This window comes from Chrysochloris asiatica, unplaced genomic scaffold, assembly GCF_000296735.1.
Source record: "Chrysochloris asiatica unplaced genomic scaffold, ChrAsi1.0 scaffold00106, whole genome shotgun sequence".
NCBI lineage: Eukaryota > Metazoa > Chordata > Mammalia > Afrosoricida > Chrysochloridae > Chrysochloris > Chrysochloris asiatica.
The window spans coordinates 8,720,367-8,735,360 of NW_006408624.1; the positions used below are offsets into that span (position 1 = coordinate 8,720,367).

At 40.5% G+C, this 14,994-nt stretch overlaps 1 protein-coding gene across 1 annotated transcript in view; it reads right to left on the bottom strand.

The window, feature by feature from the left end:
* TRIT1 (tRNA isopentenyltransferase 1) overlaps window positions 1-7,569 on the bottom strand; it is a 67,695-nt gene extending 60,126 nt beyond the window's left edge. Inside the window, 1 exon segment of the mRNA XM_006867579.1 lies at window positions 7,396-7,569. Within this exon segment, the coding sequence (XP_006867641.1) occupies window positions 7,396-7,569 (174 nt within the window).
* Between the last annotated feature and the right edge of the window lie 7,425 nt (window positions 7,570-14,994).

A 14,994-nucleotide genomic window follows, 5' to 3' on the forward strand; every position in this document is an offset into this window, starting at 1 on the left:
TTGGCAAACTGGACCAACCAAAATTAGCCTTTTAACAATCCTCATAAACGAATCACAGAATCCATCAGCATCTTCCCCTTCCTTCTCTTACCTAGACCCATCAGGAAAAAGTCACTTGGTGAGAAAAGACATTAAATAACTCACTATACTACATATATATACAATCATCTGTCAGTTTATCTTAATGTGAAAGCTTGTGTGCTGCTGTGATGCTGGAAACTATGTCAACAGTGTCTGAAATATCAGCAAGATAACCCATGATGGACAATTTTCAGCAGAGCTTTCAGGCTAGAAGAACAGAAGGTATTTCTTGAAAGAAAGACCAGCAGGGGGAACAAAATTTTAAAAAGCAGACAGCTTGGCTGTTACAAAAACAAGCAAGTTGTCTGCCTGGGAGCCGTCAAGGCAAGAAAAGTCATCCCATCAGGATAAACCCTGCTTCCAAGACTGAAACTCAAAGGGAACACACGAGCAGGCTTGTAAGCTTGCTGGTGACTGCCTTGATTTACTTGTGAGTAGACGTAGGGAAAAGGCAGCAATGAAGACATGGACTAAGTTCGACCATGTTCCATAGACACCCATTGACCTTGAGATGAAAGAGAAAAGAGGAAGAGCTGGTTGGTCTGAAGTTTAGAGAGCCCACAGACACTTACTTACCTAGCTACTGGGAACTAGAGCAGAGAGTGAAGTAGTCACCTGATCTGAAGTGGAGGGAGATGTGCAAGAATGCCCAAACTTGCAGATAGTACCCATCTGACCTAGCTTGGATGGTTTGCTAATCAGAACTCAACTAGAGGAAGATAAAGAAGTTTGATACAGGAAGCAAGTGTAAATTGCTACAATTTGATGAACTTGACCTATATTTGTGGATATAGTAGCTCAAAATACCAACATAGAGGGAAGGAGTCCTCAATCAAGAATTAAGCCTATCCCCTCAGTACACAGGTTGATGGGGATGGGCAACTTAAATACTGATTACCAAAAATGGGGGCTATAAAGGCACGAAGTGGCTGGTTTACAAGTTTTCAAGAGTGTGCTTAGTTTCAGAGTGAGGGCGTTAGAGTAGAATCCTCACTGAATAGTTTTCCTCTTGTCTAGATGGGTCTGGTGAAAGGGGATAAAGGAGGATGGGTATAGGATTCTTTTGATTCAATAGTGAATAATTGTTATCATGACTAATTGCAACTGTCACCACTGTAAAGGTAGAAGATATGTAACAAAAAGGGGGGAGAAGTTAATCTTTCATTCCAGGAACAGTGTTTACCTAGGAACATCAAGAGGGAAGAGCATGAGTGGAGCTTGGGATTCTGACCAGAGAAGCTTCGACACCAGAGATGGAGGCAGAGGTGACGGCATAGAGAGACAGAGCAGCTGAGGACTCTAGACTCATGGAAAGAGAAAGGCTGTGTGCTGGCAGATAGAATGCTGGCTTGCAAAATGTGCCTTTTGGTCATTTAAACAATTACATAGTTTCTGTATGTTTTGAGTACATAAAAAAAAAAAAAAAAAAGGGAATGGGGCAAATACTGTTAACCAATGGTGCATGAGGGGTTTGTATTCATTGCAATGAAACAAAAAATGATTGGTTGAGTGCAAAACTGATGATCTGCCCTGTGAACTATCATTCAATTCACAATAAAAGCTTTTGTTAAAAAAAATCAATATCCTAGGAATTAGTGAGCTGAAATGGTTAGATACTGGCCATGGTGAATTGGACAATCTTACAGTTTACTACAACAAGTAACACAAATGGAAGAGGAATGGCATCACATTCATCATCAAAAAGAACATTTCAAAATATATCTTGAGGAACAATGTGCTGGGATAATATCCATACATATGCCTACAAGGAAGACCAGTTAGTACCACTATTATTCATATTTACACACCAGTCACTAAAGCCAGTGATGATGAAATTGAAGAATTCTACCAAGGAGACAGACCAAGTGGCAACATCGATGGAGTCAAGCGTGGCAACAGTAGTGAGGTTGGCCTAGGATCGGGCAGTGTTTCATTCTGCTATGCATAAGGTCGCTATGAGTCAGTACTGACTCGATGGCACCTAACAACAATAACAAAACCAATTTTTTCAGTCTGAAATTGATCAAACATGCAATGAAGATGCATTGATAATTACTAGTGACTGGAAAGTGAAAGTCAGAAACAAAGAGGAAGGATCAGTAATTGGAAAATATGGCCTTGGTAACAGATATGATGCTGGAGATTGCATTATAGAATTCTGTAGATCAATGACTTATTCATTGCAAATACCATTTTTCAACAACATAAAAAGTGACTCTACCCCCTTCCAAGACTGAAATTCAAAGGGAACACATGAGCAGGGATGTAAACTTTCTGGCAACCATGTTGGCCTACTGCTGAGTGGAAGTGGGGAAAAGGCAGCAATGAATATATGGGCTGAGTTTGATCACGTTCCACAGATTCCTGTCGACCTTGAGGTGAGAGAGAAAAGAGGAAAGGCTAGTTGGTCCAAAGTTTGGGGAGACTTGGGAATTCCTGAGCCCATGGACACTGACCTAGCCATGCAGAGCTAGAGCTGAGAATGAAGCATCCAGTTGATATGAAGATGCACAAGAGTGCCCAAACTTTCAGACAGTACCCATTTAACCTAGTTTCAATGGCTTGATGACTACTTTCTACTAGAGGAAGATAAAGAAATTTGATAAAGGAAACAAGTGTAAATTGCTACAATTTGATGAACTTGATGTACTTATGGATATTTTTGTTGTTAAGTGCCGTTGAGTTGGTTCTGAATCATAGCAACCCTGTATAGGGTTTCCAAGGAGCATGTGATGAACTTGAACCACCGACCTTGCAGTTCAAATGACTTTGCAGTCTGACGCATTAACCCACAGCACCACATCAGACCTCCGCTTATACTTATGGATATAGTATCTCAAAATACCAACTGAGAGGGACGGAGTCTTCATCCTATCCCCTCTGTATGCAGGGTTGATAGGGATAAGCAACTTAGACACCGGCTATCTAAAATTGGAGGAGCTGTAAAGGCATGAAGTGACTGGCTTACAAGTTTTCAAGAGGGAGTTTAGTTTCAGAGTGGGGGATGGGGGGAGGCAGAATCCCCACTGAATAGTTTTCAACTTGTCTAGATGGGTCTGGTGAAAGGAGATGGAATAAGATTCTTTTGATTCAATAGTGAGTAACTGTTATCATGATCACAATTAGCAATTGTCACAACTGTAAAAGGTAGAAGTTTTGTAACATAAAGGGGGAAGTAGTTAATCTAACATTCCAGGAAAAGAGGACCCTAGTACCATCAAGGGAGAAGAGTATGAGTGGAATGTGGGACCCTATCCAGAGAAGCAGAAATGAGGACATGGAGAGATCGAGCAGCTGAGGACTCTAAACTCATGGAAAGAGAAAGGTTGTGTGCCAGTGGCCAGGAGGCAGGTTTGCAGAATGTGCCCTTGGGTTGTTTAAATGATGATGTATTCCTTAGTGTGTTTGTGTACATTAAAAAAAACCCCGAAAACCAAAAAAAAACCCAACCAAACAACCAAAGGGAATAGATGCAAATACTATCGAATGATAATACATGTAGGGGATTATATTCACTGCAATGATACGAAATACCACAGGATGAGTGCAAACGGACGTTCTCTTATGTAAACTGTCACTCAAGTCACAATAAAAGCTTTAAAAAAAATAAAAGTGACTATAAGTTGAATAGGAGACTGATGATCTGCTCTATAAACCTTCACTCAATTCACAATAAAAAGTTAAAAAAAAAAAAGTGACCATGCACATAGATTTCACCAGATGGAACACACAAGAATTAACGTAACTACATCTGTGGGAAGAGATGACGGAGAAGCTCCATATCATCAGCCAAAACAAGGCCAACGGGCTGACTGTGGAACAGACCATCAATTGCTCATATACAACTTCAAGCTGAAGTTGAAAAAAATTTTTGAAGACCAGAGAGTCGAAACATGACCTTGAATACTGGTGATGTGGGTTAATGTGCCAGACTGCAAAGCCATTTGCACTACAAGGTCGGTGGTTCAAGCTCACCAGTTGCTCCTTGGAAACCCTATACAGGGTCACTATGGGTCAGAACCGACTCAACGGCACTTAACAACAAAAACAAAGTTTAAAACCATATCAAGAACAGATTTGATACATTAGACACTAATGGCCAAAGACCACAAGAGCTGTGGGATGACATCAAGAACATCATAAATGAAGAAAGAAAAAAAAAAACTGAAACTTACTCTTGAACATAAAGAAGCTAAAGCAACTGGAAGAAATGAGGAACTAAAGGAGCTGAACAGGAAATTTCAAAGGACAGCCTGAGAAAACAATGTCAAGTATAATGAAATATGCAAAGACCTGGAATCAGAAAACCAAAAGGAAATAACACGTTCAGCGAATTTCTTAGCTGAAAAACTTCAAGTCTCAGGTTGCAACACTGAAGGATTCTATGGGCAAAATTGTGGTATTGTGGGTTAATGCACTGGATTGAAAAGTCAGTTTGAACCACTAGATCGTGATTCAAGCTCACCAGCTGCTCCTCGGAAACCTTACACAGGGTCTCTATGGGTCAGAACCAACTCAATGGCACTAACAACAACAACAACAACATGGGCAAAATATTGAATGATCGAGGAAGCATCCATCAGAAGAGGTAGCATATCATTAAGAATCAATGGTACTGAAGGTAGAACTCGAAGCTGCACTGACAAAAACATGGCTCTAAGAATTGACAAAATACAAATTGAAATATTTCAATAAACCGATGCAGCAGTGGAGGCACTCACTCTTCTATGCCAAGAAATTTGGAAGACAGCTACCTGACCAACCGAAAGAGATAAGTATTTGTACCCATTCCAAAAGAAATGTGACCCAACAAAATGCATGTGAAAATTGGACAATGAATAAGGAAGACCACAGAAGAATCGATGCATTTGAATTATGGCATCGGTGAAGAATACTGAAAGTGTCATGGATTGCCAGAAAACAAATAAATCTGTCTTGGAAAAAATACAGCAAGAATGCATCCTAGAAGCAAGGATTCTTTAATGTCTCATTCTTGGGACTCATTGTCAGGAAGGATTAGTCGATGGAGGACATCATGCATGGTAAAGTGGATGGTCAATCAAAAAGAGGAAGGCCCCCTATAAGGCGAACTGACACAGTGGCCTCCAAAACTGGGCTCAAATATAACAACTGTGAGGACGGCACAGGACCAGGCAGTGTTTCTGTTCTGTTGTGCATGGGCTCACTATAAGTCAGAACTGACTTGATGGCATGTAGCAAGCTACAACATACACACTAAGTAAAGTCCTGGAGGAGCTGCAGGACAAGCCACTCCACAGGAGAAAAGATTTACAGTCTCAGAAACCCTAAAGAAAGTGGCTATGAGTTGTAACTGACTTGATGGAAGTGGGTACATTCACATTAAAGCCATTTCCCCCTCTAAATCGTCATTCATGTTCCTTTTTTTTGATAAGCCTTCTCTTCTTTCTATGTATCCGAACTTCACCTATCTTTCAGAGCTTTTTTCAGAGAGCTTTCTATGACTATGTCAGTTTTTGCTGATTTTTTTTTCCCTTTCCAGAATTTCTACTGTACCTAATAATATATTATAAAATATAGCACTTATAAGCTCTCTCTACCCTAACTCTTTGGCAAAGCACCATTAATATTTCAGTTCATACTATTAACTCTGCCTTGTTTCATAGTTAGCTGAATTAAAACTCCTTGAGAACAGAGATTTTACTTCTCGCTCCCCCAGGAACTTTCAGAAAATAACAGCTACTGTATTCTTCACACTTATTCTGCTATATATTGTATTGTATCCACCCAAGAGCACTTCAGAAGAAAGGCCTGGTGACTTATCTGCAAAAAATCAGCCCTTGAAACCCTACAGAGCACAACTCTACTCTGACACACAAAGTCAACATGAGTTGGAATCAACTCAAAAGCAATTGTTTGTTTTAAACATACTTCATCCCATCAAATCATCACAATACTATTATGTCATTATTCTTCCTATTTTACCGCAGTAAAAATGAAGGCACAAAGAAGTTATACTAAGTCACATATCTTGGAAAGGGTAGGGCTGAGGTTTAAGCCAACGACTGTCTACGGGAGCTGGCATAAAGTAGGTTCTGAACAATTATTTGTAGAAATTATCCTAATCACTTTATTTGTGATGATGGCCAATGATCCCAAATGAAGCACTGAGGGCAGAAACCATGCTAAAAGGCTTAAGGGGTGGAGTGGCGACAAGGACTCTGCTAAGCACCTATCAGGTGCTGGGTTCCATACTAGGCATTTCTTTTCCAGCATCTCATTTACTTTGTAAACATTTACAACTGTGAATTCTCTTCAAAAAATAACTGTTGTACTTTGTCTATCAGAGATCTATCCCAAATTACCCAGAGATGTAAACCACTCTAAGAGCAGCACAAATTCCCCCAGGGGTGATGGGTAGGAGGTGATGAGTACACCACATTCTATATATCTTCTAGGTCTCTCTCGGGCTCAAAGAAGAGAACAAAGTCCCCCTAAACTGATCAACCTAATGGAGTTAAAAACCTCAGCATCAGCAAGCGTTCACCAATTGCCCCGTATCCCTCCACCCTCCAGGCTCCCCTGCTCTTCACCATCTCCTTTATTAAGCACTACAGCTCTGTGAGGTGGATGATATTGTCTCTATTAACCCGAGGTCACACAATCAATGGCAGATTTGGGGCTAGAATCTAGGTCTCCTGACGATCCACCCTATTCCACTAACAGCAGATACTCAGCGATGGTTACCAATGTATCCTAGTCTAAATAATTCTCATTCAAAAGATATTTACTGACCACCTAGATGCCACCCTTGTGGCAAATCTAGTTTAAAATCGTCTCTGCCATTTATACACTATCTGACATGAAGAAAGTCGTTTCATGTCCCTCGTCCCTAATTCCCTCACATCCATAAATGAATAGCCACCAAACCAAACCCAATATTGTTGAGCAGACGCCGACTAATAGTAACCCGGTAAAAGAGGTTTACAAGACTGTAATCTTTACAGAAGCAGATTGCCACATCGTTTTCCCAAGGAGCGGATGGTGAGTTCGAACCACAAACCTGGTGTCGTCAACGACTGCGCCATAAGGGCTTCTCGAAAAGATAATAAAAGTACCTACTAAACAGTGATGAGATGAGGAGTTTGAAACACCACGACTTTATCGGGCACCTAGTGGGCACCCAGTCATTATGGGTTCCTTTCACCCACCCCCTCCGCCATCACAAGCTTCGGGGTTCACTCACCACGACCACGCGGCAGAGAACTAACCTGGGCAGAGGCCTGCACCCTGTTTCTGGGGTTCATAAGACCGCTGCCAACCGCAATGCCATACCTGCATGGAGTCAGCGCTGACGATCTCGCCACCGAGCCGCTGGCCTAGCTCCAACGCCAAGGTGGATTTGCCGGTGCCCGTGGCCCCGAGAATCACTACAAGAGGCAGTGTCCGATGCAGGCCCCGAAGGCCTGGACCCCCAGGAACCGCTCGAGCAGCCGCCGCCGCCGCCATCTTAAAGACATTTGCGCTTGCGCCGGAGCAGCTGTCCCCATGGCAACCGAGGCAACCGACAGTGCGCAAGCGTGGACTTTGAGCTCAATAGGACAGATGTAACGTGAGATAGTCTCCAGTCTTAGGAGGCTCCTGGCCTGCTCGTCATCAACTAACCAGTATAGGAGTCAACTACCTCCTCTGTTAAATGGAGGATGTCAGCCCTATCTAAAATAGACCTGTCCTTGTTCTTTCACGCACCCAGTTCTTTTTCTTCATAGCACTAATATATTGATCTCTTATTTATTGTTCGACTTCTACTCCAAGCTGGTATTTCCATAAAGGCAAAGGACAACATCTGCTCAGGTCATAGGTATCTACGGTGCCTAGCACTGTACCTGGTGCTGAATCCAAAACCAAAACCTACTGTCGTAGAGTCAATTCAGATTCATAGCGACCCCTTTGCAGAGTTTCTGAGATTATAAATCTTTAGGGAACAAACAACCTCATCTTTCTCCCGCAGAGTAGCTGGTGGCTTTGAACTACCTATCTTGTAGTTAGCAGTCCAGTGCTTACCCTACAGCCACCAGGGCCGCTTTGGTACTGAATGTTGTTGTTGTTTAGTGCCTTCAAGTGCTTTCCGACTCATAACGACCCTGTAATAGGTTTCCAAGGAGTGACTGGAGGGTTTGAACTGCCGACCCAATTAGCCATCCAGTGCTTTTCCTACAGTGCCAAAATCAGTACATGTTGGTACTGAATTGTTACTGAGTGTGGTGGAGTGGGTTCTGACTCACAGACACCTTGTAGAGGGTTTCCGAGCTTTTAAATCTTCATGGGAGTAGAAAGTCTCATCTTTCTTCAGCTGAGCAGCTGGCAGTTCGAACCTCAGACCTTGTGGTTCTCAGTCCAGTGCTTATCACATGGAATGTTGTTGTTAGTTGCCATAGCGACCTTATGCAAAACAGAAGGAAACACTGCCAGGTCCTGCGCCATCCTCACAATCTTTGTTAAACAGTCCCAATCCATCACGTTGGGTGTCTTCCTCTTTTTGGCTGACCCTCCACTTTACCTAGCATGATGTCCTTCTCCAGGGACTGGTCACTCCTGATAATGTGTCTGAAGTATATGAGACAAAGTCTTGCCATCCTGGCTTCTAAAGAGCATTCTTCCAGCAGAGAGATTTGTTGGTTTTTCTAGCAGTTCATGGTATTTTTCATATTCTTCTCCAACATCATAACTCAAATGCATCAGTTCTTCTACTGTCTTCCTTATTTACTGTTCAACTTCCATATGCATTTCATGAAGCTATTGAAAATACCATGACTTGGGTCAGGCACACTTTAGTGTACAAACTGACATCTTTGCTCTTGATCACTTTAAAGAGATCTTGTGCAGCAGCTTTGCCTAATGTTTGACTTCTTGACTGCTGCTTTCATGAGTGTTGATAGTGGATCCAAGAAAAATTAAGTCTTTGACAACTTCAATCTTTTCTCTGTTTATCATGATGCTATTTATTGATCCAGTAGTGAGGATTTTTGTTTTCTTTACATGGAGGTGCAACCCATACTGAAGACTGTGGTCTTTGATTTTCATCAGTAAGTATTGTAAGTCCTCTTAGTTTTCAGCAAGCAAACTTGTATCATCTGCATAACGCAGGTTGTTAATGAGTCTTCCTCCAATCCTGATGCCACATTCTACTTCATATAATCCAGTTTCTGGGATTACATGCTCAGCATACAGATTAAATAAGTATGATGAAAGAATACAACTCTGGCGCACATCTTTCTTAATTTTAAACCATTCAGTGTCCCCTTGTTCTGTTCGAACGACTGCATCTTGGTCTATGTACAGGTTCCTCATGAACATAATTAAGTGCTCTGGAATACTCATTCTCCAAAATGTTGTTCATAGCTTATTATGATGCAAACAGTCAGAGCCTTTGCACAGTCAATAAAGCACAGGTAAACATCTTTCTGGTATTCTCTGATTTCAGCCAAGATCAATCACACATCAGCAATGATATCCCATGTTCCACATGCTCATCTGAATCCAGCTTGAACCTCTGGCAGTTCCCTGTCAGTGTACTGTTAAAGCCGTTTTTTGAATAATCTTTACCAAAATTTTACTTGCATGTGAAATTAATGATATGGTCCGATGGTTTCCAATTTCCATTCAGTCACCTCTCCTCAGAATGAGAAAATTATGGATCTCTTAGCTGTCTTCCAAATTTCTTGGCATAGATGAGTGAGTGGCTCCAGTGCTACCTCAGTTGGTTGAATGATTTCAATTTGCATTCCATCAATTCCCAGAGCCTTGTTCTTTCACAATGCCTTCAGTGCACTTTGGACTTCTTCTTCAGTACCATTGACCCTTGGTAACATAATATCTCCTGAAATTATTGAACATCATCGATTTCTTTTTGGTACACGGACTCTGTATTCCTTCCATCTCCTTTTGATACTTCTGCATCGTTCAATATTGTGCCCATTTATTGTTGATGTTAGTGCCACTGAGCCAATTCTGACCCATAGCGACTCTGTACAGGGTTTCCAAAGAGCATCTGCTGAGCTTGAATCGCTGATCTTACAGTTCAAACTGACTTTTCAGTCTAACGCATTAACCCATAGTGCCACACCGGGACTCCTAGAATCCTTCAATATTTCAAGTCGACGCTTGAATTTTTTCTTCAGTTCTTTCAGCTTGAGAAATGCTGAGCTGCGCATGTTCTTTCCTTTTTGGCTTTCTAACTCCAGATCTTTGCACATTTCATTATAATACTTGTCTTTGTCTTCTAGAGCTGTCATTTGAAATTTTCTGTTAAACTCTTTTACTTCTTATTTCTTCCATTTGCTTTAGCTTCTTTACACTGAAAAGCAAGTTTCAGAGTCTCTTCTGACATCTATTTTGGTCTTTTCCTTCTTTCCATTCTTCTTAATGAGTTTTTGCTTTCTTCCTGTATAATGTCCTTGTCATTCCACAGCTCTTCTGGTCTTCAATCATTAGTGTCTAATGCACCAAATCCAGTTTTGAGATGGTCTCTAAATCAGGTGGGGTATACTGAAGATCATATTTTTGGCTCTTGTGGACTTGTTTTAATTTTCTTCTACTTCAGTCTGAACTTGCATATGAGCAATTGAAGGTCTATTCCACAGTCTACCCCTGGCCTAGTTTTGGCTGATGATATTGAGTTTTTCCAGTATCTCTTCCCACAGATGTAGTCAATTTGATTTTTCTGTATGCCATCTAGTGAGGTCCATGTGTAAAGTCATCTTTTATGTTGTTTTAAAAAGGTATTTGCAATGAAGAAGTCATTGGTCTTGTAGACATTTATCAAGCAATCTTCAGCATCGTTTCTACCACCAAAGCCATATTTTCCAACTACTGATCCTTCTTCTTTGTTTCCAACTTTTGCATTCCAATTGCCAGTAGTTATCAACACATCTTGATTGCATGTTTGGTCAATTTCAGACAGAAGAAGTTGGTAGAATTCTTCAATATCATCATCACTGGCTTTACTGGTTGGTAGCATATTACTTGGTCTTCCTTGTAGGCGTATAGATAGTATCCTATCACACAGACAGCATTATACTTCAAAGTATATCTTGAAATGTTCTTTTTGATGCTAAATGCAAAAGATCTTGACATGTTCTTTTTGATAATGAATGTAACATCATTCCTCTTAAATTTGTCTTTCCCAGCATAGTAAACCAAGTGATTGTCAGATTCAGAATGGTCATTTCTGGTCCATTTTAGCTCACTAATGTCTAGAATATTGACCTTTATGCATTCCATTTCATTTTTGACAACTTCCAATTTTCCTAGAATCTTATTTCATGTATTTCATTATCTGTTTATTAATGGATGCTTACAGTTGTTTCAAAATGATCATTACTGATACATTTTAGCTCACAGTGACCTTATGCACAGCAGAATGAAACACTGCCCTATCTTGGGCCAACCTCACTACTGTTGCCATGCTTGAGTCCATTGATGCTGCCACTTGGCCAATCCATCTCCTTGGGGGTCTTCCTTTTTTTTCTCTGGACCTCCACTTTACCAAACATGAGATCCTTCTCCAGCAACTGGTTCCTACTGACAATATGTCCGAAGTATGACAGACAAAGTTTGGCCATCTTGGCCTCAAAGGAGCACTCTGGCTGCACTTCTTCTAAAATGGATCTATTGGTTATTTTGGCAGCCCATGGCACTTTCAATATTCTCCTCCAACACCAAAACTCAAAAAGCATCAATTCTTCTACAGTCTTCCTTATTCAGAGTCCAGCTTTCGCATGCATATGAGGTTATTGAAAATACCATGGCTTGGGTCAGGCGCACCTTAGTTCTCAAGCTCACATCTTTGCTGTTCAATACTTTAAAAAGGTCTTGTGCAGCACATTTGCCTAATGCAATACATCGCTTGATTTCTTGACTATTGCTTCCTTGAGTGTTGATAGTTGATCCAAGAAGAATGAAGTCTTTGACAACTTCAGTCTTTTTTCCATTGATAAAAATGGTGTTTATTGGTCCAGTGGTGAGGATTTTGTTTTCTTGACACTGAGAAGCAATCCATACTGAAGGCTGTGCTCTTTGATCTTCATCAATAAATGTTTTAAGTCCTCCTCACTTTCAGCAAGCAAGGTTGTATCATCTTCATATCGCAGGTTGTTAATGAGTCTTCCTCCAATATTGATGCCATGTTTTTCTTCGTAGAACCCAGCTATGAGTTGGTACCAACTCAATGGCACTTAACAACAACAACAACAAATGCCTAGAATATCAATCTTTATGCATTCCATTTCATTTTTGACAACTTCCAAATTTCCTAGATTCATACTTCATGTGTTTCATGTTCAGTTTATTAATGGATGTGCCCCCATCAAACAATGAAGGTCCTGAAAGCTTTACTCTATTCCTGTCATCACAGTCAAGTTTACTTTGAGGAGGCAACTCTTCTCCAGTCATATTTTGAGTGCCTTCTTACCTGAGGTGCTTTTTTTCCAGCACTATATCTGATAAACCACCACTCATCTGTCAGTTTGTCATACTGTGGTGGCTTGGGTGTTGCTGTGATTCTGGAAGATCATGGTTCTTTTAAATATCAGCAGAGTCACCCACAGTGGACAGATTTCAGCTGAGTTTCCAGATGAAGAAAGACTAGGAAGAAGACAAGACAGACTAATTCTGAATATTTAGTCAATGAAAACCTTATGAATAGTAATGGAACACTGTCAGCACCAGAATATTGAATATTGAAACATGATGAAGAGCGCCTGAATATTGTCAGATATAGTGCCAGAAAATGAGCTCCTCAGGTTGGAAGGCACTCAAAATATGACTGGGGATTAGCTGCATCGTCAAATTAGAGTTGTTGATCGTGATGATGTGAATGGAGTAAAGCTTTCAGGATCTTCATTTGCTGATGGAGCACAACTCAAAATGAAAAGAAACTGCTGTAAGCACCCATTAATAATCAGAACATGGGATGTATGAAGTATGAATCTAGCAAAATTGGCAATTGTCTAAAATGGAATGAAATGCAAAAACATCAATATCTGAAGCATTAGTACAGTGAAATGGACTGATATTGGCATTTTGAATCTCACTATCACATGGGTTACTATGCCAGGAGTGACAAATTGAAGAGGAATGATGTTGCATTCATCATTAAAAAGAACATATCAAGATTGTCTTGAACTAGAATGCTGTCTGTGATAGCATAATATCCATACGCCTACAAGGAAAGACAGTTAATACCCCTATTATCCAAATTTAGGGACCAGCCACTAAAGTCAGTGATGATGAAATTGAAGAATTCTACCAACTTCTTCAGCCTGAAATTAGTCAAACATGCAATCAAGATATATTGACAATTACTGGTGATTGGAATTCAAAGGCTGTAAACAAAGAAGAATCGGTTGGAAACTGGTGATAGCAACGATGCTGGAGATCACATGATAGAATTTTTTAAGAACAAGGACAGAAATCAAATTGACTACATCTGTGGAAAGAGATGGTGGAAAAGCGCCACATCACCAGCCAAAACAAGACCAGGGGCAGACTGTGAAATAGACCATCATTTGCTAACATGCAAATTCAGGCTGAAGCTAAAGAAATATGAAAAAGACCACAAGAGCCAAAATATTACCTAGAATACATCCCACCTGAATTTAGATATCATCTGAAGAACAGATTTGATGCATTATACACTAAAGACCAAAGATCAGAAGAGTTGTGGAATGGCATCAAGAACATCATACAGGAAGAAAGGGAAAGGTCACTGAGAAGACAAAAGAGAAGAAGACCAAAATGAATGTCAGAATAGACTCTGAAACTTGTTGTCCAGTGTAGAGATGCTAAAGCAAATGGAAGAAGTGAGGAAGTATAAGAGCTGAACAGAAAATTTCAAAGGGTAGCTTGAGAAGACAAAGTCAAATATTATAACAAAATGTGCAAAGACCTGGAATTAGAAAGCAAAAAGGGAAGAACAAGCCCAGCATTTCTCAAGCTGAAGGAACTGAAGAAAAAATTTAACCCTTGACTTGCACGATTGAAGGATTCTATGGGCAAAATCCTTCAATACTGCAAGTCAAGGCTTAAATTTTTTCTTCAGTTTCTCCAGCTTGAGAAATGCTGGGCTTGTTCTTCCCTTTTGTATTGAAGGATTTGATGGGCAAAATCCACCACTTGTCTGTCAGTTTGTCATACTGTGGTGGCTTGTGAGTTGCTGTGATTCTGAAAGCTATGCCACTGGTATTTTAAATACCAGCAGGGTCGCCCATGGTGGCCAGGTTTCAGATGAAGACAGACTAGGAAGAAGGAGTGATGAACTACTTACGAATATTTAGTCACTGAAAACCTTATGAATAACAGAGAAACACTGTCAGACATAGTGCTGGAAGATGAGCCCCTCAAGTAGGAAGGCACTCAAAATGTGACTGGGGAAGAGCTGCCTCCTCAAAGTAGAGTGGACTGTGATGACACAGATGGAGTAAAGCCTGCGGGACCTTCATTTGCTGATGGGGCACAACTCAAAATGAAGAGGGACAGCTCTAAAAATACACTGAAAATTGGAACATGGAATGTATGAAGAATGAATCTGGGAAAATTGGAAATTGTTAAAAATGAAATGGAATGCATAAACATCAATATCTTAGGCATTACTGAGCTGAAATGGACTGGTATTGGCCATTTTGAATCTGATGACCACATGGTTTACTATGCCGGAAATGACAAATTGAAGAGGAATGGTGTTTCATTCATTGTCAAAAAGAATATATCCAGATCAGTCATGAGGTGCAATGTTGTCTGCGATAGGAAAATATCCATGTGCCTACAGGGAAGCCTAGTTAATACCACTATTATTCAAATTTACACACCAACCACTAAAGCCAGTGAGGATGAAATAGAAGAATTCTACCAACTTCTTCTATCTGAAATTGATCA